The sequence below is a fragment of the Mastomys coucha genome, unplaced genomic scaffold, assembly GCF_008632895.1.
Source record: "Mastomys coucha isolate ucsf_1 unplaced genomic scaffold, UCSF_Mcou_1 pScaffold20, whole genome shotgun sequence".
Classification (NCBI taxonomy): domain Eukaryota; kingdom Metazoa; phylum Chordata; class Mammalia; order Rodentia; family Muridae; genus Mastomys; species Mastomys coucha.
Window position 1 is genome coordinate 45,106,571 of NW_022196903.1, and position 27,425 is coordinate 45,133,995.

Below are 27,425 nucleotides of genomic sequence, written 5' to 3' on the forward strand. Positions count from 1 at the left end.
GGCTTGTGGCTTACTTTGCCTCAGTTCTGGCTCGTCCCTTCTCCCGGGACCATAGCTCAAGTCAGCCTTGTCTACGCAGTACCACAAGGCAGCCAGCAGAGGGAGCACCAACTCCCTACAGGCCATGCTTTGGAAATCTCCAACTACCTGGCCACCCTTAAAATTCCTCACAATCAGAAGACATTCCTCCGTAAATCAAAAGCCCGGCTCTATTTCCAGTGGGAATAAAAGCCATACTTGGAAAGTGGGAAATCCGAGTAACATTTCCAGGTCGTTTTCTGCTGGTTCCTAGCTTTGATAAAATGCAAGGAGAGGTGGGACACATCAGTGCCAGAGCCATGAAAGGGAACTTAGAAAGTGAGTGCTCCAGCCATGTAAAAGTGGCAGGGAAGGGAGCCCAGACCTTTACTGGGAAGTAGGGGTCAGGTTTTTCCATTTATGATATTTATCGACAAATCAAATGTTGTTGACTGGATGGGAAGCCACAGAAGAGACAGCCATGCCCCCAAAAGGTATCTGGCATTGGTGGCCAAATTCTTTCAACATCCAATGCTCATCTCTAAAAACTGCAAGCATATTTCCTGTACAGTGGGGTATGATGGTGCACACCAGTATTCTCGGTATCCAAGGGTGGATGCAGGAGGACTGCTCTGAGTTTGCGGCAAGCATGGACTCATTAACACATTAACTCATTCTTCCTCTAGTCCCAGAGCAGACCGTAGATAAGGAAGGAAGTGAGCACACTCCTTTGAGGAGATGTGGACAGCCATTCTTCCTGGATTGGAGGAACACATTCCTGTCCCAAGTTGCCTTTGGCTCCTTCTGAAAAACACTTAGGCAAAGCTTTCAGAGTATTTTTGTACTTTGAAATCTTCTACAAAGTACTTTGGTCCCCCAAATACTGTCATTGCCAGTTTTAGGTCTGTCTGCAACCTCATTTGACTTATAAGTTATCATAAAAACTCTAATCCACCTCACAAATGTGCCCTGTGGGCTGCAGGTGGTGCAGAGGATTGCGTGACGTCAGACTCAGGGCTTTGATCTCAGTTAGGTACTCACATCTTTGACAAGGGGTTTGCTCTCAAGCAACTTTATAGACAAGAGAGCCTTAAAAGCAAGAAGCCTCTGGGGGGGGGGAAGGGGGGGACGAACATCACGGAGGCTGGAGAGAGACCTTACATATGTTTTTGCATCTGCGGTCTTTCCACTTGTCTGTAAAGGTTCTGAGCCTCTGTGCTTCAAATCAAATGGCAATCAGGACTGGAGGGTGAACAGGACCAAGCAGACTTTTACTGTTATGAAACTGGGGGTGGCCAGGAAGGTGTGGAGAGCAGAGAGAGAGAAAGAGAGAGAGAGAGAGACAGAGAGACAGACAGAGACAGAGAGAGACAGACAGAGACAGAGAGAGACAAAGAGAGAGACACAGAGAGAGACAGAGAGACACAGAGAGAGACAGAGAGAGTCAGAGGCAGAGAGAGAGACAGAGAGACAGAGAGAGGGAGGCAGAGAGAGAGACAGAGAGAGAGAGACAGAGACAGAGAGACAGGTAAAGAAATAACGAGTAAGCTAACTCATATGCTAACAAAAACCTTGAAAATTTGATCATGAGAGTTGAAGACAGAGCGAGATGGTGACATCATGACCTAGGGAGAGGAGGTGGGAGTTGGGGGGGAGGAAGTGAGGCAAGGGGGGGCCAATGTGGTCCGTGGCTGAGGAGGCAGACAGTGGCGAGGGGGTAGCTGGAGCTGGGAAGGAATGAGGGTGTGTGTGCCTAAGGGCGAGCATACGTGTGTATGTGTGTCATGTATGTGAAGACACTGCATATACACATATATTCCACAGGTGAGAGTGGGCAGTGCTGATGGTGTAGAGCCTTGTGGGCCATTGAAAGGATGCAGACTTCTACTAGAGAAGAGAGAAGGGATGTTGGGAATTGGTTTTATTGTTTTGAATTAATCAGGAATCTGCCTGTCCAAATGCTAAAGGTCTTTATCCCCAATTGGTTTTTGATTAATCAATAAAAAGCCAACGACCAATGGCTGGGTGGAGAGGCAGGTGACAGAGTAGAAGACAGCCTGTACCCTGGGCACCTGGCACTGCCTCAGCCTTCCAGCGTCAGAGTGTGCTCACTCAAGGTACCTTTATGAAGTTCACTTTGCAGTGGCAGGAGTCATCATTCAGGTTCTTGATGACAATTTCACCATAGTGCTCTATCCACCGCTGTCCACTCAAGATGTTGTGGATGCAGGAGGTCACTTTGTTCCACTCAAAGTGATCTCCAAAACTGAAAGAGAAGAGTGAGTCAAAGATGGCTCCCAGTAGAGCCAGCCACGGCAGCAGCAGCCATCTTACTTTATACAATGAGGATGGAAATGAATCCCTTATCTGCAGACCCCGTATCAAATACGTCTCAAAGTGACATGTGAGCTGAGGCTCCTGAGCCGGAAAACACCTGTGCTGTCACCCTCCAGCCTCCTGAAGGTACTAGAGGCTTCACTAGCAGATGGTGGCCTCCTGTCATGCCCTTCCACAGAGGAAGCACTGAGCCCGTATGAAGGGGAAGTTATTAGAAGGTAGCATGGGGTGGAGACAAGGCTCTCAGACCTTACTAATTACGAGTTATATCTTTTCCATAGAGAACTCAGGCACTGCTTACAGAGTTAAGTAGCAACTGTGAGGAAATAGTAAATGATATTCTAAGTGCTTTATACATAATATCTAACTTTCCCACACATCCCCTGAGGCAGGTGAGGGCATTAGTGACAAGAAAGGTGTGGCAGCCTGACCAAAAGTCATGGGTGAAAGGTCACAGCAACACATGATTCCCAACAGCCCGGCTTAGGTCCTGGGGGGCCTCTGAGGGAATTCTGACTGGAAATCAGGACCACAATGATAAAGAAAATGGCCTGTTATCTTGTAAGGAAGCTGAAATGAGTGTTTACACACCTCAGTTTAGAAAGCTGCTATCCGAAGGAGGCATTTCCATCCAGTGAAAGAATTCACTAGACTTTGAGCCTGCCAGGGGAGGCTACCTGAACCCACTGCCAGGTGGAGTAAAAGAGAAAAAGCATAGACTCCAAGCCAGGGGGATGGTGGGCATCATGCCCTTAATGTAGGTTTCTGGCTTGAGAGCCGACATTCCTAACACAGAGAAACTTACGCAGGCAGAGTCACATGGGTTGTGCCAATTGGGACGATTTCCATGGATTTACCCCAGAATTTATTTTTCCATCTCACATCTGAAATGAAATATCAAATTATCAAGTATTGAACAAGACAGCTAGATAGAGACTGTTCATTCTATAACTGTCACAGTCAAATTAGCTCTAATGAAGATAATTGTTCATGTGCTAGAAATGCTAACTGGGCACCAGAAACAGAGCCAGGAAAGCAAAGCTGTAAAACAAAGTCCTCTTGAAAGAGTCAACAGCATGAAAGTGGGGTGAAAATAGTCGGGGTCACACAGACACAGGCTATCCCAGTGTGCTGTAGCATGAGACAGAGCAGGGCAGGGAGGGCCAGAAGGGATGGCTGGTATGTCTACGAAAGGCCTTGGACGAGGCTTGTCAGAAGGGGCCATGTGAACAGGGTTTTGCAGAATCCAAATGAGTTTGTGGAGCATAGAGAAATCGGTGCTGAGAAAACAGTATTTACAGGGTCAGAGGTATAAGAGAGTCAACTGTGGCTGTGTCCTGTAGGTCTGAAATTACCAGAGGATTAGAGTAGAAAGTGAGGTTGAGGAAACAGTTGGTTCTGCAAATCTGGCTAGTAATAAGTCTTTTGAAAACATTCAGGGAACCAGTGTGAAGAGACAAAAACTTGCAAAAAAAAAAAAAAAATCAAAGCCATACAAAGAACGGGACATGGACAGGAGGGGTTAAAAGTAAGGTGGTAAGAGAAGTGGCTGCTGTGGCTGCTCAGGGGACAAGCAGGAGTGAGTCAAGCCCACAGCTGTGGTGCAGAAGGATCTTAAGGGAAGCAGCAAACATGGAGAATGGCGTGGCTAGCAGACACAGGCTGAGAAGGGAAGATTTATAAGGCTGTCGGCTGTCCTAATTCGTGGGTGCTGACAGAGAGGAGGGAGGTGGATGGGGGGAAGAGAGAGAGAGGAGAGAGAGAGAAGAGAGAGAGAGGAGAGAGAGAAGAAAGAGAGAGAGAGAAGAGAGAGAGAAAAGAGAGAGAGAGAGAGAGAGAGAGAGAGAGAGAGAGAGAGAAAAGAATGAGAATGGGAGCAGGCTCTGACTGTCTACTGCACTGAGACAGAACTGCAGGGAGAGGCAGAGGCAGAGCTGCCAGGAAATGATGCGTGGCTATGGTCCAGGTGAGTGGATCCCTCCAATGAAATACTGCAAATGGTGAATTTAAAGGAAGCTGGGAGAGTGTATTTGCCAAAGAAGCTGTTTTTGGAGTACTGAAACTATTTTAAAATTAATGTTCTAACTTTAAAAACAATCACAAATATATACATTTTAAGTGGATAAATGATATAGTGTGAATATTTTTCAATAAAATTGGTATGAAAGCTGGAAAATGGAGAATTGGATTTGAGCAAATATAATAACAACACAGTGCTACAATCTTACAAAGGCCAGGCTTACTTTGCTATGTTTCTTACTGCATCTAAACTGATATGTAATAATGCCAGTTGATGGCAGACTGCAATAACTTAAAGAGATATAACATGAATCTTGAAGCAACAACTAAGGCATAAAACAAAGAGCTATAGGTATATACAACAGAAGAGATGAAATGGACATATAGACAGTATTCGACTAATTCAAAAGAAGGCATAATAAGAGGAAAGGGGGGTAACAAGGAACAGATTTGACAAATAAAAAACAAGGCACACTTAAATCACCTACAGCTATAATCACAACAAACATAGATGATCTAAACAACCCAGTTAAAAGGCAGAGAAATGTGAGATGAGATAAGGAAGATTTGAGGATCCTACACCTAGGAAACAGGTGGAATCACCCAGGAAATGTAACATTGGGGCCTCCAGGGACTATTTTGAGAAGGCTCTCTTGTTAAAAACAAAAATGCAGACTTTATGAAAACCAAGAAGAAGCACTTACAGGGTCAATGGGATGTATCAGGTGGGAGCTTAGGAGCCTTATGAGAAACATTCCCAGAGGGTTTTAGTGAAAAGTAGACAAATTTTAGGTGAAGCCTCAATATCTAATATTAAGCATCGATAGAAAAGATTAGAGAAAAGAAACACTTAACTTTTACTTTTTAACTAGTAATATTGACAGCCTCCAGACAGAGTAAGTGGGTAATGGAGAAGGATGGGAAGTATTACAGTGTGCTGTTGTAGTTTCAAATGTCACAAAGATATATGCACATGTCAGTGTGTATAAAGACCGCACGGGAACCAAATGGCAGTGTTAGTAAAGAAAATGTTCTAAAAATTGATTAGGAGCTGAGGATGTAGCTCAGTTGGTAACTGCATAGTAGCACGCACAAGGCCAAAAGTTCAGTTCTTGGCACTGCATAAACCAGGTGTGGCAGCCTGGAAACCAAGCACTTCGGGAGGTAAAGCCCGAGGATAAGAAGTTGCAAGCCATCCTGGCCTATAAAGCGAATTTGAGGCTAGCCTGGACTACATGAGCCTCTGTCCCCAACAAACAAAACCCAGGATGCTCAGCTTCTCTTATTGCACCCTAGCCCTGTGAATAAATGAAAATTTAACAGAACTTAACTCATTTTGGAAAAATCTGAAGCATTATTTTTTGAACAATTTTCCATCTCCCTCCATCTCCACATGTAAGGTTTAGGAACATCAATACCAAAACCACCCCCCAAATCTAAAGGGGGGGCCAAGACTATTCCTCAGTGGTAGAAGGGTGCTTGCTTTTTCCAAACTTTTGGCTTATGTTCTTGATAGCAGCAAAAACAAAGCCAGATAAAAGCAATACAAAGTAAGTTGACAACCACGGAACACTGACCAAAACCTCCAAACAACACTCAAAACAACAACAAGATCAGCCAAGCAAGCAAACAAGCCAACAAACAGAAAACAAAGCCAAGAGGACAGTGAGATGGTTCATCAGGAAAAGGTGCTTGTCACCAAGACTTACGACATGAGTTCTGTCCTTTGAAACCACATGACAGAAGGAGAAAACCCAGCCATGAGTTATCTATCATTTGACCTCCACATGCATGCATGCACACACACATATGTGCCGACACACAGACACCAAATAAATGGGAAAAGGTTCAGTGGGTAGAAGATATTCATAAAAACAAAGATGAATAGAAGTTAGGTGTCAACTGTAATTTTGGAAACAAGACTTAAATTTTTAGGGAGGAAGAAACCTATTTGCTGCCTACCCTCTGCTAAAATGCTAGGAACACTGTAACTCCTGCAATCAGTGAGGTAATCTGAGAGAAGCTACAGGGGAAGAGAGAGGAAAAGCTCTGAGATCAAATGACGGGGACAGAGCAAACCAAACTTTAGTGCTATGAAGGTAGCGGTCAAATGGATCAACACATTACCTTGCCAGAAAACAAAGTTTCCAGACTCAGCATGGCAGGCGGAGATAGGTGGGTGGTGGCTGACCTGATGGAGACAAGGGATAAGACATAGTTTGAGTATGCCTGCTGCTATGCCTGCCGTTCCCTTCCCTTGAGCTGAGCTGTGAGCAAAGGAGCAGTGCTGTAGCTTGGACCAGTGTGTCCTCAAGAGGGCGCTCTTGACACATCCAGCTTCTCCTGGAAGCATGGCCCAGCCCTAAGGTGATGAGGACACAAGAATGATTTGAACTGGATAAAATAAAAACAGGGATGTCTGAGGACTGCACCCTCCCGAGCCAGCACTGTGCTTAACATGCATTGAAAAGACCTGCAAGTATTCTGAGTGGTCAGAGTCACTGTTTAGAAGAGCTGCTTCTAAGTGACACAACACTGTGTCTCCCTGGGTGACGTGAAAACTGAATCACAAAGTCCAGATGAGGTCAACCCAAGATGGTTCTTTAAAAAACACACTTATGTATTCATTAACTTATTGTGCATGTGTGTGTGTGTGTGTGTATGTGCATACACACGCTTACACGCCATGGCTCATATGTGGAAGTGTGAAAACCATTTGTGGGAGCCAGTTCTCACCTTCCACCTTGTGGGTTCTAGGGGATGGAACTCAAGGTCCAATCAAAGGCTTGGCAGCCTGTGCTCTGACCCTCTGAGCCATCTATCTCCCTGGCCCCGTAGATAACTCTTAAGAATAATGTCTCTGTCAAGCAGAGCTAACCACGGCCACTGAAGAAAGTTCACCAATCGTTAAGGAGGGAAATGTGTTGGGACTGCGGGGATGGCTCAGTCCATGAAGCGATTGCTGTGTAAGTGTGGGGATCTGAACGTAGACCCAGAACCCACATAAGCAAGCTGGGCATGCTGGCTGACATTCGTTATCCCAGCACTAGGCTGAGATGGATGCTTGGGGCTCCATTGGTCAGCCAGCCCAGGCTACTTGATGGGTAACAACAAAACCATAGATAGCACCTGAGGAACCACTCAAGGTTTTCTTCTGACTTCCATACATGCACCTGCCAACACATGAACACACACGTGAACACATACATAAGTGCAAACACACATGAGCACGCAACACACTCACAAAGGGAAAAAAATGTATTTATCATCAATATATTACGAAGTATTGATTAAGTAATTACATCCTAGAAGGGATGATCCTCAAAACAGAGACCGTCACTGGGGTCCACCATTGCTTTATCCATCAATTAAGAAGCTAAAAATAAAATGGGGGGGGGGCTGTGTGCCCTCTCCTCTTTATCTTGTGTGCTGTTGACACACATCAGTACTTGTAAAAACAGAAAACAAAAGTAGTCATATTGGCAGTGCTCTTCCAGAAATTTCTCTGATATCCATGGCTGTTAACAGAGATATCTTCTCTTTGGAGAATCTACCCAAGGTCTTTCTTATCAACATCATGGAGGCTGAAACCAGATGGGTCAGGTTTCCCACACCACAGCTTTTGAAGGGTCAGCAGAGTGAAACAGAGTGCGGGGGGGCGGGGAGGGGGCTCAGTCTTAAGCAGCTGAATTGTCCTAAAAAACATCACGTTAACAGCTCGGTACTGAGCTCTACCTGGTATGTGCAGGTGTTTAAGGAAACAGGATGGGGTAAGTCCACAGGCGCTCACATGCCCTGCTCTGGGCCCACCTGTGCTGAGGAACCTGTTTGGCAAACTACCCCGTATATGGGTATATGGAGAGCTGCAGGGCTGAGGTATCTCCAGGCAGCCTGCCACAGCCTTAACTGACAGACTGGGGAGCAAGCAAAGATAAAAATAGCACCCACACCTTCAGATTACTCAATGAAATCCCAGCTACGGGAAGGAGGAGGCGGAACCCTGCTGTTGCTTGGTGTGTCTTAGTTCCACATGTGCTGTCTGACGCAGCGAGGCCCCTGCTTGTCTCTGCAGGTCTGGAGAGGAATTTTCACTCTCGCAGGAACCCAACTCCTATAATCAAGGCAGCCCTTTGCTTCAAAGTGCTCTATCGCCCTGTCCTCACTTCTCCCACGTGACAGCTCTAAAAATAGTCTAGTTGGCTTTTAAACTATGGGATCACATGCAGTTAAATTAGAATAATTTAACTCCTCCAACCCCAGATCTCTATTCACGTCCCACTATGGAGTGGGGCAGGAGTCATGGAGTGTAGGAAGGAGAATACAGCTGTCATCAGGAACTTGGTACACTTATGAAAATCACCAAATATAAACTTCAAAGCATGCTATGGTATTCAAACACCATGTGCCTGCTCCGAAATAATTTTAAATCTTATAAAACAGGGAGAAGCATGTGCCCATAGGGACTAAAGGAGATCCTGTGATGTATACATTTGATAAGAATATAGATATGATCTTTTAAAACCACAACAGCAGATCAATAAAATGGTATTCAGTCAGCTGCCTTTAGATAAACTAAAAATATGTTTTTGTGTTTTTAAATTTCTTTTACATTTGTTTGTGTATTATGTCAGTAGACAACTTGGAGGAAGGAGTTAGTGTGGTCATGTGGGTCTAAGGACTTGAACTCAGATCATCAGGCTTGGAGGCTGGCACCTTTACACTGAATGATCTCTTCCTGGCCTGGGAGAGATGGAATTTTAATTGTTTCATGAAGACAGAGTAGCCTCCTGTCTTCATTAACCTTACTTTATAAATTAGGAAGCACGGGCTTTCAGCATAGAGCCTGCTGCTCACGACCTTCCCAACTGATGTGCTGTATCTGGTCCCAGACCCCAGGCTGTGCTCGCTCTGTGCACAGCAGGGACTGCATCCAGAGATGTCTCTCCTGTGCCTCCTCAAGCCACAGCACACCATTAAGGTGTCTTTTCATGACCACTTAAAGAAAAAGAAATCTTTCTCTGCCTGCATCCACACCAGAAACCATCAACTAGGAGCCCTGCAGTAGCTGGATGAGAGGTGGGGTCAGCTGCCCCACAAGAGGCTGGGCCATCTCTTTTTGCAAGGGGTGGGACCACTAGGAATTTGAACATGCTCTAGTGAGTATATGAACAACACAAAATAGACTTTTCTCTCCCCACACCTTTTTTGTGGAGAGGAGAGGTCAAGGGGGCAGAGGACAGATGTGGGAAGTCTAGGAGGTGAACGCAATCAGGGTACATGATGTGAGAGTCCCAAATAATCAATAAAAAAAGTCAAAGTCAACTGGCCGAAACTTCAAAATAGATATAGACTCTGACTACTTTTCCTCACCCTGACTGCTCCTACCCTGAGCTATGCCTCATCGTGTCCTAACTGGACTCTTATAGAATCCTCCTAACAGGTCTCCCAGACTATCTATTTCCACGTGATCCATTTTTAAGGCAATACATATTCTGTCACTATTTAAAAAGATTTTTTTTTTTTAAAAAAAAAAAATCTGATCTTCCTAACCTTTCTGTGCTGCATTTATTTCTTGGTAAAGTGAAGTCAGAGAGACTGTTTTGGCTTCAACATACTGATGCTCACATCTGCTCTCGGTGTCTTCAGATGTGAACACTCTAAGATACCAAACAGTTTGAAAGTCTAGGGCTTGCCCTTTTGAACGCCCATAGAAAGACCCATTCACAGGTGATACTTGATCTTTGCGGCTGGAAGCCTCTCTGTGTACTGGAACAGGCAGCCCAAACAGCTGAGTCTTTGGTAATTATTTAATCTTGATTCTTTGTTTTTGAAACATGATCAATAGGTAGCCCAGGCTAGCCAAAACTGTGATCCTCCTGCCTTAGCATCCTGAGTACTTAGATAACCTCATCAGTCTCTGTTATTACTATATCTTAAGCCAGGAAAAAGAAAGAAAGATTGTAAAGGAGGATGGATCGAGGGTTCAGCAGACAAGAGTTCTTGCTGTTCTTGTAGAGGACCCGAGTTTGGTTCCCAACACCCACACTAAATGGGCATAACCACCCATAGTTTCATCTCCAAGGGATCCGGTACTCCCTGTGGCCTCTAAGGGAATCTGATCACACAGGTGTGTGTGCATACATGTACATGAGCTCCTGCTCGTGCACACACACAATCTTAAATTGGGGCCCCTACTCAAATCATTTCTACGGTTCTTCAGATGTCTGTATTGCCAGAAGTCCCAGGAAACCACAGAATCCCCCCCGAATTTTAAAAGCTTGTCAACTGCACATACTGGATAAGTGCAGCCTCATGCTGCCTCCATGGGGCAGATAGTCTCCTGGGCCAGAAGCAGAAAAGCCACACAAGCAGGTATGGACATAAAACAACAAGGATGCTGCTGTGTCTCAGATATGCTACACTAGAGGGCCTCATATGCAGTGAGTCATCTAGTGAGGACTTGCATAAGAACTGGAGGAAGGGGTGTGTGTGTGTATGTGTGTGCTGAGTTGAGCTAAGATTGCCCAGAACCCCCCAAAAAGGAGACTCTGACCTGAACCCTGATCGCTTCTATGGCAGAAGGAAGACATATCTTCACACTGAATACTCTCCTGGGATAATAATCCTACTTCCCACATAACCTGCTAATGGGGAAATCTACCTGTCTCAGCAAATACATACAGCAGTAGCATCCCAATCCTAAGAGGTTCAGCTTTTCCTGGGTGCACTAAACGCAGCAGCCATTTAAGCCATACAGAGGATGTGGCTCCGTCTCTATCAGGACCAGTGGTCGTTATGACAGCAAAGCTAGCATAAGGCTGCCTGAGAGCTTGTTCTCTGTCTAGTCAGCAGCGCTCAGCCTCCTGTGCTAGCAGGGGCATACAGCAGATCTTACTCTACCTCCTAGCCTCCATCACTCCCCTTAAACTATTCTTAACACTCTATATTTAAGAGTGTTTAAAAGTCCTCTCTAAATATAAGAGCAATAACCATGCATTGTCTCGTGTGAGTGCATGACTGTCCCAGTATCCTTCCATGGGCCATGCACTGTCACTCCCATGGGAAGAGGACACAGCCGAGGCTCCGTGGACTGAGGTTGCTTATGCAAGGCTGCATACCAAGCAAACAGGGGGCACAACCTGCACTGCAGACAAGGGCCAGCCTTTTTTGCTTTTTGCCTTGGGATCCAGTTCATATAGACTAAGGTATCCGGCACTCTCTGGTGACATCTCTGGGTACATGGGCACCTGCCCTTGGGCCCTGGTCCTCCTCTCCAAGCGCCACTGCAGATGTGCTGGCAGACTCCCTGACTGGTGCCACCCCTCCAGGGCTCTATGGCTGCCACTCACCTTCCCACAGTGCACACCCCTCTCCCCTCACAGTTCTTCCTCTTGCCCTGATTGTCAGCTGTAGTTTGGGGCTATTTTGGGCCTTCATTTTTTTTTTTTTCCACAAGAGTGCATATAACACCATGGTAACCGAATCATGTTTTCATTTATTCTCATTCCATTTTGGGTTCAGTATTTAAATAACCCAGCTGAATTTGAATCAGACAGATTACTGGATCCCTTAACTACTGATTTAGCCCCCTTCTACCCATATTAAGCAATATTTATCTCATTTTCACCTGGGAAGCCACTGGCAATACACTTCAGGGTATTTGCATATTCATTCTCCTCTGTGTTCCAGGGAACATACTTGTTCTAGGTTTTGGTTTTTGCGTTGCCTTTTTTGAGATAGGGTTTCACGAGGCAGCCTAAGCTGCTCTAGAACTCTCTATGGAGCCAAGGTTGAAGTTGAACTATCATCCCTCCTACCTGAGGCATGACCACTCGCAGCCTATACTACATTAGGACAAGCAGCAAATTCTTGGGTGTGGAGATTTGAAGCTGTAATCACTTTACTCAGAGACTGAGGCAAGAAGAGAGTGTGTTTGAGGCCAGACTGCATATGCAGTGAGATCATCTCAAAGAAAAAGAGAGACAAAGGGTAGGCGGCTGAAGAAAAGCCAAGCTCACCACGCCCACCACTGTCTATCCCAGTCCTAAGATGCAAATCCATTGACAAAAATAACCAGAAGGCAGAGAATGTTTAGCAACCCCCACTCCCTCTTTATCCTCAGTTTTCTAGGAGTTGAGAGAGAAATATATCAAAGGAATGATGACTAGTCTCCTGAAAGGGAAGAAAGGTGGTTTTCATCTTTCTAAAGGTATGATTTCTATTTTAGCTCAAGGCAGGTTCCATATGGGCAAATGGATATTCATTCCCCGGTACACGTGAGTCCTCACACAGCAGTGAGGACAGGGATCTCACAGAGACCCTTCTCTGTCCCCACAGATCACCAACCATGACTGTCACCCCCACTTTAAAGAGGAAACTGAAGCAGAAAGAGGCTAAGTAACTTGCCCAGAGTTCTAGTCTGTAGAAACAGAACTGCACTTCTAATGTGAACTGCGAGGCTCCTGAACCTTCCATGCTAACTCTCCCAGAAGGATCGAATAGACCTCAGGTCACAGAAGGACAACATGGCTATCCATTATATGAGGACAGGGACTCTGTCTCTACAGCTTCTCATTCCACTGTGGAATCTAGGCATCTGCAATAGTACCAGGCACACAGTAAACATTTAAAATAAGACATAGCTTATTGCTCTAAGTAATTAATACATATGTGAGCGATTGCTCTTAAGTAAAATTCTAGACCATGGCACTGATGTGACCACGCCCACTCTGAGGGGTAGCCAGGCTCCATAATGGTAGTGCCAACTGTTCCAACACACTTTCAACCTCTAAGTCGCACTCTGGTCTGAGGCTCCTGTGCCTTGGCATGTCCTTTTACTGATGATCTGAAGGACAGTAAGTACTATTACTACAGCTGTTGCTGCTGTTGCTGCTGCTGCTGCTGCTGCTGCTTCATGTAACCCGGCAGGTGCTCAGAGTTACTGAGGCCTGTGTGCCAGTGGGTGGTAGCCGGGCTTCCAGGGAGAGAAAATGGATCCTGGGTTTATGTTGCCAAGCCTGTAATTATCTCAGTCCTTTTGAAGCCAGTGAAAGGGGGAAAATAAATATTTCAGAAGCACATTTAACAGCAGGCAAAGCAATGCTCTCAACAAACTCAAAGGGCACACATCACCTGCTCAGCAAAAAACTGGAAACCCTTGTCCTGCCGGATGCATTCATACGTTTCTCCAAGGACCGGGTTAAATGGCTTGCTGCCTGCTCGGAAGTAGCTGGATGCGTATGCAGAGATGGCAAAGGCTGCTACGTACACCTGTGAACAGAAGGAAGGATGGGACGGGCTTATGTTATGTCACCAAGAAATCTGTCATAAAGAAGTAAAGCTTCTATTTCAGAAAGACAAGGATCGGTCTTTAGTTTTGAAGACAACTCAAGCAACTCAGGTTTACAGTTGTAGGTTTAAATAATGTTCATTTGGGCCCAGAGGCAAGTCAACCAGTTTGAACTGCCTACTTATTTTGGTGACTGAAATCTGCAAGCCAAGATCTGATGGAGGGGATGAAATTCATCCATCAGCATGTCAACACTAAAGCCCCCACATGCAGCCCAGCAGTGAGGGCTGACCCAACATCAGGGTGTCAGGGCAGATGGTGAGAGGATCAGGAAGCCAAAGGATCCTCTAAATTCAAAAATACAACACACTCAACTAGTCACCAATTGATATAGTAGAAACCCAGAAACTTAAAATTCGCACAGACCAAAGGAACTGAGAGAGTCATTGTTACACCTGGAGGGGCAGAGGTGTATTATTCTCAGCTCGGTCTCATCTCTAACTGGCTGTGTTTATGTGTGTGCACGTGTGTACATGTGTGTCATGTGCATGGAGTAAGCCTGTATGTGGAAGCGAGAGGTCAGAATCAGGTGTCTTCCTCAGTTGCTTCCCGCCCTATTTCTTCAAGACAGGGTCTGTTACTGAACATGGAGTTCGCTAATTTGGCCAGCAACTCCGGGACGCCCCCTGTCCTGCCACCTTTCAGTGCTAAGGGTTACCCCTCCAGGAGCCTTCACAGGTTCCAGGGATCAAAGTCAGGTCCTCCTGCTTATACCACAAACACATTATTGACTAAGCAGTCTCCACTTCTCTTTCTGCCTCCTTAGCTTAGGACACACCAACAGTAAGCTCACTTTCTATGTGGAATGCCAAACACCTTGAGTCTCCTTTAAAATACAGGACTGGAGAGGTGGCTCATTATTTAAGAGCACCACTGCTCCTACAGAAGACCAGAGCACAGTCCCCAGCACCCACATGGTGGTTCACAACCTCCTAATTCCAGGTCCAGGGGATCCAACACCTCTTCTGCTCTCTGAGGGCTCCTACACACATGTGCATATAAACTCCCTCAAGCACACACATGCACAAATATGTTACAACAAACTAAAGAACTCAGTGTTATCCATGATACTGGAAGTAAGGAGAGACAGGCAGAACAAAATCTTCCCTTTGGTGACACGAAGAGCCTACACAGGAAAACATGGTACTACAAAGCAGAAAAGGAAATATCTGGGCTTCAGCTCCTTGGTCATCCTCAGGACATTTGGTCTTGCTTGAAACTTTCTTATTCTCTTTTTGTTTTTTTGAGACAAGATCTTATATTATAGGTCATGCTGGCCTGGAATTACATCAATCCTCCTGCCTCAGCTTCTCTAGTGTTGAGATTTCAGGTCAATCCTCCTGCCTCAGCTTCCCTAGTGTTGAGATTTAAGGTCACTCCTCCCGCCTCAGCTTCTCTACTATGCTCAGCTTAAACTTTTGTTCAAGGCCAGGAACAGGAATCAGTAGGCCCCAAACTTGCACCAATCCCCCTGCCTCAGCTTCCCCCGTGTGGGATTCCAGGCTGGAAGAACTGTGTTTTCCCACAAATATCTGTTCACAGACAAGTGCAGGGATCAAATGCTGAACATCTTAAGGGTTCTAAACTGCCATAGGAGAGAGACACACTTAAGAATATTTTCATGTTCAAAGCCAATCATTTTCTTTGAACCAAGCTGCCATAAATGCCGACTTTTACCGTTTGCCTTAGAAGCTTCCTGTCTCCTGTCCTCAGCAGACACTCTCTGGGGAAATTTAACAAAAAGGGCAAAATCACAACTTGCGGTTTTTGACACTTATGATCATTAGTATCAAGAGAAAAAAATCTCTTTGATGAAGAGACCCCAGAGATCAGGCTAAATGACCACGGGATGTCTCTTTTAGTAAGATCTGAGGGTCCCCTTTCATTTCCAAATCATGGAAGCTAAGAAGTTCCATGAGGGTCAGAACTGCAGACTGTGTGGAGTTTGAAGGGGTCTGCATCCTCTGTTGCATCCTCTGTTGCATCCTCAAGTGTGATATATTGTTGCCTAGTTCTATGAAGCCCCACCCATAGGAGGAGGTTCCACTCCAATTTAGCCAGTCAGCAAAAAGCAAGCACGAAGTCTGCATTGGGTAGGCTGGGGAGGGGGTGGGGGGGGACACTGGAGTCCCAGCTCACTACACTGGCCAGGAATCCTGTGATCACCAGCTCACATATGAGGAAGCTTCGAAGAACAGTTTCCAGAACAAGAATTTTCAGGAGTTTCACAAACAAAGTTGTTTATTTAAATAACTCTATAGGTGGGGGACAGACTGGGGAGAGAGGGAGGGAGGGAGGGAGGGAGGGAGGGAGGAGAGAGAGAGAGAGAGAGAGAGAGAGAGAGAGAGAGAGGAAATTTTTCTGATGATGTAAAATGTCCTGTGAATGATATTTTCCAAAAGCGTAGGAACAAATGGGACAATTCCAGAAATAAACAAAAACATTCTCAAGGGAAATTTACTCGGGATGAGAGAAACAACTCAAGAGATTAAATTCTGAGGGTGGTAAAAATAAACACAGCTTAAAGCTATGTTTTCCAGCCAGACCTATCAGAACCATCAGATGGAAGCTTCCAGAGAAAGAGCAAGCAAGCACAAGCAGAGCAGAAACCCCGCCCCCAGGCAGCAGCTGAAGGAGCCCCTTGCTTCCCCAAGGCAGTTTCTAACACGGTGGCTGCTCTGCTCGCAGCCAGGCAGGGGAGGGCTGCATATTTTCTGAGAAATGGCCATAATCTCTAAGGAGCAATCAAAGTGAGTCGTGGGCTCTAGACCTCTAGGCCTCTGAGCTCAGAATGGCTCAGGAGACTCGGGTGGGAGGTGGGGTCCTCACCATCCTCTCCAGAGGACTGGAGATGCGCGCAGCCTTGTCCAGAAGCTCACTGTATTCCAGCTCCTCGCAGAGCCGCTGCAGCGTGTTCAGAGGCTCGTTCAGCTCCACAGGCATGGCCACTTTGGACAGGTCCTTCCCAATGTTGTTGCGCAGAATGCTCCACACGCTAACGCTACTGGTGTTGGGACCCGGCGCTGGCAGGTTGGTCCTCCTTTTGGACCTGGCTTCCCCACTACTTTCGAGAACAGGCCCTGAAAGGAGGGAAATCCGATCGACTCCGGGAAGCTTTTGTTTTTATTTCACCATTTAAAGTCATGCACGAATATAACCTTCCCTAGATAGTACGATCAGAACTCAGTTACCCGGTGTATGATGGAAGGCTAGGATCTGGCAAAAGAATTCTGAACAATCAGATAGCAAGACTCAGGACTAGGGTGCAGCTCCAGAGTGGAGCATGTGCTCATGCACCAACCTCCAGCACTGCCAAATAAATCGAACTATTCCTGGGGAGACCTTTAAGTTCCCACTCAAACGCTAGCTCCTCATGGCTTTTCATAGTCAGAACATGAATGGAAATAGGGTTTCTATGCTGATAGGAGGTTAGACTGGTATAAACTCAAAAAACTTAAACACATCAAATTCTAAAATTCAACTCTGTGTGTTTACCGTTTTGAGTTGCAGTCTTATTCTGTAGTCTAGGCTAGCCTTAGACTCACAATCATCTGTTTTTCACATTTCCAGTACTGGGATAGCTGCTAAACTGTATTTGTTCTAAATATATAAGAAAAAATAGTTTCCATCTATTATTCGACCAACTCAGATAATATCCATTAACATTTGGGACTAGCGGTAAGTTAGTGTATCAGATAGTATCCATTTACGTTTGGAACTATTGGTAAGTTAGTGTATTCATCACCTGTATTATTCATACTGCACGGGCCTTTTAAGTCTGATTATTCAGCTGTCTGAAATATGTTTTAATTATTTAAATTCTTCAATAGTATCATTTTTAGTAGTTGTAAAAATATCCCATGTTATAGACACATCATAAAATGTATCAAATCACTCATTACTGTTGGGCCATAAAGTTTTTCTCAGTGTTCAGCTATGATGTGAAAATAAATAAATAAACAAACAAATGCAAAGAAAACCCCAAAACAACCAAGAGTAGTGAATACCACAAATCGCCCAGTCTTCCAATCATTTTATCAGCACATACAGGTGAGGACCTGCCCTGAGAGGCTCTAAATGCATTTAGACTTTCAGTTCATGTGATGAGAACGTTATCTGAAAGGCAACTGAGTAGATATGGAATGCCCCCCACCCCCCCAGCTCATGTGTTGAAGACTTGGCTCCCCAGCTGTTGGATCCAGTTAAGACAGAGAGCTGGCTGGATCAGGAGATGGGTGGTTTGATCCAGGACTTCTACTTTATAGTGAGTGGACAATAGGTGGGGCTGGAGAGAGCAGTCCATTTGGGCCCGCTCCTTCCTCTTGCCTCTGCTCTGGGCTCCATGAAGTGAGCATCCCTGCTCCCATTACATTATCTCCATCACATATTCCGCCTCTCCACAGACCACAACAATGTGGCAAATGACCAAAGGCTGAAACCTCTGAACTCATGAGTCAAAGGAAACCTTCCCTCCTCAATCTTTTCACCTCAGGAGATTGTCACAGTGACAAGACCCCTGACTAGCACAGCTAGCTGTATACCCTTTCCCACAAGACAAGAGCAGCTGTGACACTCATCTCCTGAACCCTCCCCAAGCTGGTCATTATCTGTTTATTGCCCTCTACCATGGTACTTTCGGACAAGGTGTTTTTATATACACCAGGCTAGACTTGAATGTGTGATTCTCCTGCCTCAGCCTGCCAAGTGCTGGGATTCCGAGTGCGTGCCTCCATACCCAGCATCACTGTTTGTTTTAAATGCTGTCAAATCGCTAGGAAGACACTATTATCTTCTGATTAACGGACAATGGAGAACTTTCTGGTAAGTTATAGAATGCTTCTGTGGGCATTTCTTTCTCTTGTTTTTATGTCTGCTTTTACAGTTTCATCCTGATTTGGCATTTACTTCTAAACTGGGCCCATGGAGGTTTTTGTGAATGAAGTGCTTACGTTTATTGCCCGCCTCTTTGCCTCAAGGTCTGACAGCTCTTTCCTTCCTGCGTCTTTCAAATGGCCTCTTTCTCTGTACTTATGAATGGATAACACACCACTTTCTGGTGTGTGCTCCTTTAGTGAACAGAAATACTCATTCACTCACTGCACAGCCAATCCTCTGAACAGGAGGCAGCCTTGATGAACAGAAAAGCCTGAAACTGGGGCCACGCTGTGTAGTCGCACGGTAAGTTACGCATCCAATTAAGTGCCACATTTACTTTAATTGGTTAAGTGGGCAAAGTCTGACACAGGTGCATAGCTGAAAATGACGCCATCTTTAGAAACAACCTTGCAGGCAAGTCTCAGATGTTCTTCGATGTACTAAGTCTAACATTTCAAAGACTCTGCCTCCACAGCCCTTCAGCTGCTGCTCACGCACACTCTGCTTTCACTGTGCTGCGGGTCATCTCGGCCTCTGGCATGTGTGCCTCTTCTGAGCTTTGAGGATACTTCTTGAAGTCAACAATGTTGTTATGCCCGTTTTATAGGTGAGAAAGAAGGCACAGAGGAGGGATGAACACACACAACCAGCAAGGACTAGAAATGGGGCTGGTACTCAAAAATGCCCTTCAGTCCACATTCTCAGCGACTTCTGGGGCATTTGGCACAGGAACGGGTCCTGCCCCATGACCTGTGCTATTTTGGGAACAAAATTGATAGGAAGCATCCTGACCTCTAAGTGTCCCCAGTGCACTCTGGGGGATTCTAGTGCAATAACTGAAGAGTGCCTGGGTCTGTTTTTTTTTTTGTTTTTTTTTTTTTCATTTTCATTTTCTCCCCTGATACAGAGTCTCATCTATCAAACAGGCTGGACTTGAACTCTCTATGCAATCAAGAATGCCCTTGAATTTCTGATCTTCCTAATTCTACCTCCCTAGTCCCTAATACAGGCAAACACCATCATGTCTGACTTTATGTAGTGCTGGGGATAGAACCCAGAACCTCGTGCATCCTAAGTAAGTGCTCTACCAACTGAGCAACACCCACAGACAGAATGTGTGTTCACTTGTCTTCCCTCAGTAGGCAAACTGAGTTATAGGACACAAATAAGGTCATTTCTGTAGGTATCTTTCCAAGATGTCTAGAAACCCTGTCGCCATCAGAGACTGTCTGCATAGAACTGAGGACAATCTGCAAGTCTTCAAGCTCAAGATGAAGGAAGTCTGCCCAGTGTGTGCTGTGTTCAAGCCAAACTGCTAAGGATGAAGCTAGAGAAGCAGCCTAACTGCCTAGCTATGCTCATCTTGGCTGCTGCTAATGCACCATAGCTGTTGTCTATGTTCTGGACCAACCCTCCATCTAGCCATACCTCTGCATCCCCTTTACTCTGCCTCCGAGAGATGGGGGAGGAGCCTCAGCATCTGTCATCCTCCTAGGTAGCTGGAGCATCATTTCAGTGCTCACAGCACTCTGTGCTCAGAGAGGGAGCAAGCGAGTGAGCGTGTGACATCTCTTCATTTCCCTTCTCACTCTCTGTTTTCATAGAAAATAACTCACATTCATATCCTTGACCTTCTACTTCAAACTCATGGGGTTTTAGGTTTTCTATCAAGGGACGAATCTCTACAGAGCCCAGTCTCTTCCTTTCAACATATAATGCTGAAAAGAGGCTTTGTAGATGGTGGGAAGCCACCCACCTGCCGCTTAATCCCGAAGCAGTGGCTCTGTAGTGTTTAGATAATCCATCAGCATAGTTCACAAACATTAGCTGAGCTGAGACACTAAAATAAAGGCATCTGGTACAGTCCCTGTCCTCTGCATAGGAAATGGGTGGTGGATGGTGATTTCAGTATTGAATGTGGCAAACTAGAAACCAACACTGAGACTGTCTGCTATTAAGGGACCTGTGCAGAGGACTGTGAGCCCAGTGGACTACAAGCATCTCCCTAACCCAATTCTGTTCTGCTTCTAGAAGTCATAAGCTGCTGAGGATTAGCCAGACACTCCAGAGGCCCACAGCTTACACTCACATTATGATACACCTTTCTTTAAAAAAGTACATTCATTTATTTATGTAGTATTCATGTGCCACAATGTGATCTTTCTCTCTCTCTCTCTCTCTCTCTCTCTCTCTCTCTCTCTCTCTCTCTCTGTGTGTGTGTGTGTGTGTGTGTGTATGTCTGTGTATCTGTGTGTGTGTACAGAGGACAACATATGGGTGTCAGTCCTCTTCTACTGTGAGGACTCCAGGGATCAAACTCAGACTGTTGGGCTTAGTGGCAAGCACCTTTACCCACTGAACCATCTTGAGAGTCTCTGAAGTATATTTCTTGATCATCATTTTCCTTTTTAGGATTAAGCAATGACCAGAGAAGAGGTAGGAGTGTATTATTTTAAATAATCCAAAGCTAAATATTACTTAGACTTTTTAGTTACATATGCCCTACCGAATTCTTAAATTATAACAACACTTTGGTATCTGAAGACAAAACAGAATATCCTATATTGAACTTATAGAGAAAATGCTCAACTGTACAAGGGAGACCCTTATTTTATATACATATACATATGCATACACACACACACACACACATACACACACACACACACACACACACACACACACACACACACAATTGCAGACTTCCAGAGATACTGCAATGCAACACTTACCCAAGGTCTGTCTTTCATTGTCTAAATCATTACTGAGATTATCTAAAGACAGATTATCACTTATGTCACTGACGTAGGAATCATCATCAGAGATCTGTGGGAAAGAAGAATAGCACACATGAAAGACAAGGCAGACAAGAGAGCAGCCTTTCCCAAAACCCTGCTTCAAATAACCAAGCACACCCTGCCTCTCATTATAAATCCACAGAAATAATTTGAGGTTCTATTTTTATAGAACACCCCCCCTTGCAATCTGCCTAGGTAATATTCACAGAAAGAAAGAAGGACAGACAGACAGACAAACTGCTAAGGCTGAGGATTCAGGTCAGGTGCTTGCCTAGGAAGGAGGGAATGAAGGGACCCAAGTTCAATCCCCAATACAGGAAGAAAGGAAGAAAGAGACAGGAGGAAGGAGGAGAAAGAGGAGGGAGGGAGGAAATCCTTCTATATTCTTGGTTGTCACAAGAAAAACAAACAGACAAAAAACTCCCAAGGCTACTGCTGTCGTCATAAACATTCTTATCTTGAAGCTTTCCAGAGCATGTTAATACTGGAGTAAATGGGTGGACAACTAGTTTTTGAACTCATTGTAAGATTATACTCTCCCATGGGAATTAATATGTTAACAAAGTCATATTTTATTATAAATTATGTTATATATAAATATATATTGTATATTTCTCTATATTTAATGGGTAACAATTGCTAACTGTGGGGCTTGCCTATTCCAGAATGTAAGGTGTTTTTTGTATCCATTTAAAATGTTTATAAGTATAAAGTAATATATAAACATGTCAGACAGTAACAGTATAAAATGTATAACATAAATTAGAATGATTAAAAAACCCACACGGAATATAAACAGGTATAAGCAGAGGTAGAATTCACAACTAGCAATGGGAAACTGCAAAAAGTCTAAGTGGCAGAAACAAGAGGGAAGGCACATTTTCTACATTTTCCTTCTAGCATATTGCTTTGTGTTTGGGGGTACATTACAAGCAGATCCCTGAAGTCATGGTGGGGAGGCCAACATTTTTGTTGACAAATCTTTCCTAAGCAGTTTGGTGAGTAAATTCATAAAGGAGATTGGGGTGGGGGGGGGCACACGACTGAAAACAGGGTTCCAACCTCGTTTTCTGAAGAGCTAGGAGAAAGAAGAACTTCCTGGGCGTCAAAGAACTCCGAAAGGGAGTCAGTGATGGACAGCCTGCTCTCGTTGGAGAGCTGGTGCACCAGGGCTCGGCTCTCGTCCCTGGAGTTCTCCTGGTGGAAGAGCAGAAAGAAAGTGACATGGATTTAGAACAGTCTCAAGAGAAACAAACTACACACATGATTTAACTGCACAACCACTGGGTCACAGGCCCATGCAAGCAGGAGACTCAGAGCTTCCAATGAGAAGGGGGCCTTGAAGAAACAAAACGAGAGGCAGAGCTCTCTCCCACAGAGACTTCACTCACAGGGAAGAACTCTGTTCAGGCACATGCCACATGTCTTCAAGCACAAACCAGCTATGTTCCACTGAGGAGTAGGAGGGCTCCAAGACTGAAGCACAGCCTTTTATTGTCTACCACTCAGTGGGGGCTTCTTTCCATTCTAAACTTTGCTCAATGCTCGGCTGACTTCAAGCAGGGTGTCCTACTGAATACTCAGAGGCCAGTGCTGCTTCCAAGGGTCCGCCAACAAATAGCTCTGTTTTGGTCTAGAGATGCCCATGGTGGTGACCATCCCTTTGTCATGGAGGAGTGGGATAATTTCCTTGTCTCTCTTCACCCACAATGACTTTTAAGGGGAAGGAAGCCTCAGGCCCTAGTATGACTAGCACTCTACCTTTTTCCCCCATTCTCCACTCCACTCCGCTGAGCTCAGACTCATGCTCAGGGAAGGATCCGGATATTTAGTGAGTGTGCTTTCTATTCTATTTACAAGTAAAATTTCAACCCCATTCAATGAATTAAGCAAATATTTTCAAACAGTCAATCACAGAGGAACATGGAGAAAAGACAAAGCTTCTAACCTGTGGGCGTGTACACAGTAGACAAGAACCACCAACAGACATTGGGCTACACAAGTGGAGGGGAAGGTGACCTTAACTCTGACGAGTGGGAGCTAGACCCTGGTTAGGATTAACTTAAGACAAGGTAATTCCCTGGAATTGAATCCCTAGTCAGCTCAGGTACTTCGCTGGCCAGCAGAGGTGGCTCTCATCGTGCATCTGGCAAGGTAGTCACAGAACGGCTGGAAAGGCAGCCCAGGCAGATGCTGTCAAACTCAAAGGTCTCACGAGTTCAGGATGCCTTGGTCAACTCATCAACACACCTTCTGCCCAAGATCCTCAGGGCTAGGAAGCCTTGGCAGTTTCCTAATAATAAACAACTATGAACCGCTTGTGTTGAACTGACTTTGGAAACAGAGGAAATTATGCACCTCTTGTCTCGGAATCTTTCTACGTCAACCCAAGGTATAGGTTTCAATACCTTATACGGCCTCTAAAAAGTCAGTTTTCCCTCTCTCTGTAAATAGCTCCAAGTATGGCAGCTGCTTGCTTTCTATTTTTTTAAATTAAATGTAATTACATCATTTGCCCCCTTTTCTCCCTCTGACCCTTTCCATGTAACTTCCTTGTTCTCACTCATGGCTTCTGCTTTAACTGTTGTCACACACACACACACACACACACACACACACACACACACACACACAGCCTGTCCCATCTGTGTGTTACTTGTACGTATGTTTTCAGGGATGAACAAATGGTATCAGATAGTCAACTGGGGTAGAAATGTCTTTCCTGGGAAAGTCTACTTTTACTCTCAGCATCCCTTGGCAGCCTGTAGTTCTTTACCTAGGGCTGAGGCCTCCATAGGTTTTCCCTCTGCCATATTTATCATGTCTTTCAATGTCCTGTTTCTTTGGGTCTTGTTTAGGTTAGCCATGTTGATGAGATGTCTCCTACTAATAGTAGGTAGTTGTTTTCTAAAGAGATATAGAGGTCTCTCTCCTCTAAAGACCCAGGCACAAGACTGCTGAGCTGAATGAAGATCCTACAGGACTCCTTAAACGTTAATGCAGGCAAGCAATCCTCCCTGTCTCCTGTAGGCACTGACATTCAGAGATGCTAATGATTTATTGACTTGATCTCCTCATCAATCCATCACCACACATACCCACTCCAGCTTCCCCTGCCGAGACTGAGGGGTCAGAGGGGCTCCTGACTTTACCAACACTGAAAAAAAACTATGTGTTGAGATCATTAGCTAAAATGTTTAGGTACAGCTGTGTTTTGGATTTTATTTTTTAAATGGATTCTTGAAAAGGTAATGAGGTATCTCAGGGATGGGTCAAAGTGCCAACATAGAGTTAGTCATATTTCCTATGTACTTCTACACATAGTTCAAGGGCAATTTTAAGAGTATTTTTTAGTGAACTGGTTTTAGATTGACACATGTGACACATGATTTAGTGTCACACAAGATAAAATTTTCCATGTATAGTACCATGGGGATCCAAATGTTTGGGCTTTGAAACTTTTCAGATTTGGGATTCTAACCTGTACCTGTTCTTGGTGTCCCACAGTTTTAGCAACTGCTTATGAATTCATACTGAAAACTCCAGGACACAGCAACCCTAGCCTTCAGCATGGCTTTTTAAAGAACATAGGATGTTTACTGAAACAGGAACATTGTTCAGTACAGTAACTTGCCTCACTGTATCTCAGGAGTGGTTGTCTAACTGTTGTTTATATTACAAAACATTAAATGTACCCTGTGAATTTATAAGTACAGTCATATGCCAATGATATTTCTGTCCAATTGTCACAAAAGATTTTAACAGAGTTGGGAAATCCCTGTCCCCCAGTGATGTCAAAACAGCATAGTGTGACCTGGCTCGTATCTGTGGAGATCTCTGGAGATCTGTGGAGATGATGGCAGAATGAGTCCACTAGGTCTGGCTGTTTCTAAGTACAGGAGGTGTGGCTATGCTCAGTGCACAGTGCTGACAGAACACACAACTGCCCCTGGGCCGTGTAGTCATGATATTCTCTCTGTTTAGATTGTACTTTGCGCACAGACATGGTACAGAAAGAATTTCAAGGTTTTTATTTAGGGCTTCTGGTACAAGATTCTAAGTAAAGCATTGCACCACTGGGTGACTTATTAGTTATTAAGCATTTATGTCTATACGTGTATTTTTGAATGTAAATAAATTTGAATATTCTTTGTTTCTTAATTAAAAAAAAAGAAAGAAGGAAAAAAAGAAACACTAGGCAATGGTGAGCCATAGGCAGGCAGTCTTCTGGGAGGTATGGCTGGGATACACTCCAATCCCAAGAGAGGACACTCTACTGCCCAGAAGCACTACCAGTGGGACAAGAGGCCGAGAGGCAGGTGACCTGTATGCCCTTTGTTAGTCTAGAGTAAGAAAGTGCAAAATGTAAACAGGAAGCTGCAGGCATTTTTCTAGCTCTCGCACAGGGCCTTGGGTATCCAATCAGCCGTAACCTAGACTGTGTCTACACTCTATAAACTCACTTACCAGCAAAATCACCCCCATGACATCTCTGAATATATCCCAGTAGTTAAACACCTCACAACTGACTTGAAAAAGAAAAGTTTTTTAAATCCCACAGACACAAACCCCATAGCTCTGTGTGCTGGTGAGTGTGGATAATCTGTTCCTACCTGTTTGTTGATGCCTTAAGTTACTTGGTATGACTGGATCTTCGTTCACAGAATAAAGATACTGTCACTGATTTGACATTAGCTAAGCCTGTCATTCTCCCTGAAGGTTTTTTTTTTCTTTTCTTTTTTTTTTTTTTTACATGACTCTTTTTATAACTATTTCACTATAAAAAGTCAAAATCAGTTAACATTTCTTTTGAAAAAATTTAATTACTCCTTAGTTTAGGAAATCCTTATCCTAGAAGTTTGATAAATATTTGAATCAAAATTTGTCTCAACTTTCATATTTAACTTGAATCTTAGCACACAATGAAAGAAAACTTAAGCTTCTTTTCAAATTGCTTTCAGCTGTGCTGACCTAATTTATTGAATAATCTGTCTTTTCCATTGAATTTTGATGCCTTTCTTATTTGTACATTTCTTTCTTTTAGAAGGAAAACTATAAAGCCATGCCCATGTCTGAGACAGCCAATCCATGGATCTCCCACTCACTTTAAGCAGAGGACCTTCCAAGAGCCCTGGGTCTTCAGGCTCAGCATGCTTTCCTTGGTTATGCAGAAGTATGGTACTGTGGTAAGAACACATGCTCTGGCCCATGAGATGTGGATTTAAATTCTGATTTTATAAGCTGTGTTTCTGGTGGAAGTTATTTAACTACTCTGGGCTTTGCTTTTCCCTGTTTCTAAAATAAAACTACCATCCCTACTCCATGGAATCAAGGGTAAGGGTGTGCACAATAATGCTCAATGCTTGATCCTAATAGAAAAAACAGAGCAAAGAAACCCACATGTAAATAAAGGAATTAAGTTATGTTCTCTTAGGGTTTTTTTTTTAAGTTATAGTTTTAAAGGTACCTTCAATGAGATTCACTTATTTGTCTGGAACAGAGTCTTACTATTACCTTAGACAAGCCTGCAACTTAGTACCTGACCTTGGGTTGGCTTTACGCTATCCTTTTGTTCCTGTCTTCTGAGTGCTACATCACGTTCATTCTTAAATACCACTTAGATATAGAAGTTATTAGTCTCACTCAGCCTTTGATTTTTTTTTAATAATTTATTTTTTATTCACTTTACATACTGATCTCAGCCTTCTTCCCTCTTTTCCTCTCAGTCCTACCTTTACAAATTCCTACCCCCATTACCCTCTCCCCTTCTCTGAGGAGAAAGGGAGCCCCCTCTTGAGTACCACCCCACCCTGGGACAACTAGTCCCAACAGGGCTAAGCCCATCCTCTCCCTCTGAGGCCCAACCAGACAGTTCAGGTAGGGGAAGGGGACTCAATGGCAGGAATGGAGTCCAGGACAGCTCCCACTCCAATTGTTAGGGGACCCACAGGAAGACCAAGCTGCACATCTGCTACAAGTGTATAGGAGGCCTAGGTCCAGCCCCTGCTCTTTGGTTGGTGGTTCAGTCT

At 44.5% G+C, this 27,425-nt stretch overlaps 1 protein-coding gene across 11 annotated transcripts in view; it reads right to left on the bottom strand.

Moving 5' to 3' along the window:
* Window positions 1–27,425, bottom strand: part of Osbpl3 (oxysterol binding protein like 3) — a 174,527-nt gene that overhangs the window by 12,875 nt on the left and 134,227 nt on the right. For all 11 annotated transcript variants that reach the window (XM_031381875.1, XM_031381883.1, XM_031381881.1 and 8 more), the window contains 7 exons: window positions 22,459–22,593; window positions 21,331–21,424; window positions 16,553–16,803; window positions 13,507–13,644; window positions 6,502–6,565; window positions 3,161–3,239; window positions 2,140–2,284 (listed from right to left, as the gene is read on the bottom strand). In XM_031381875.1, the coding sequence (XP_031237735.1) occupies window positions 2,140–2,284; window positions 3,161–3,239; window positions 6,502–6,565; window positions 13,507–13,644; window positions 16,553–16,803; window positions 21,331–21,424; window positions 22,459–22,593 (906 nt within the window). The remainder of the gene's footprint in view (window positions 1–2,139; window positions 2,285–3,160; window positions 3,240–6,501; window positions 6,566–13,506; window positions 13,645–16,552; window positions 16,804–21,330; window positions 21,425–22,458; window positions 22,594–27,425) is intronic.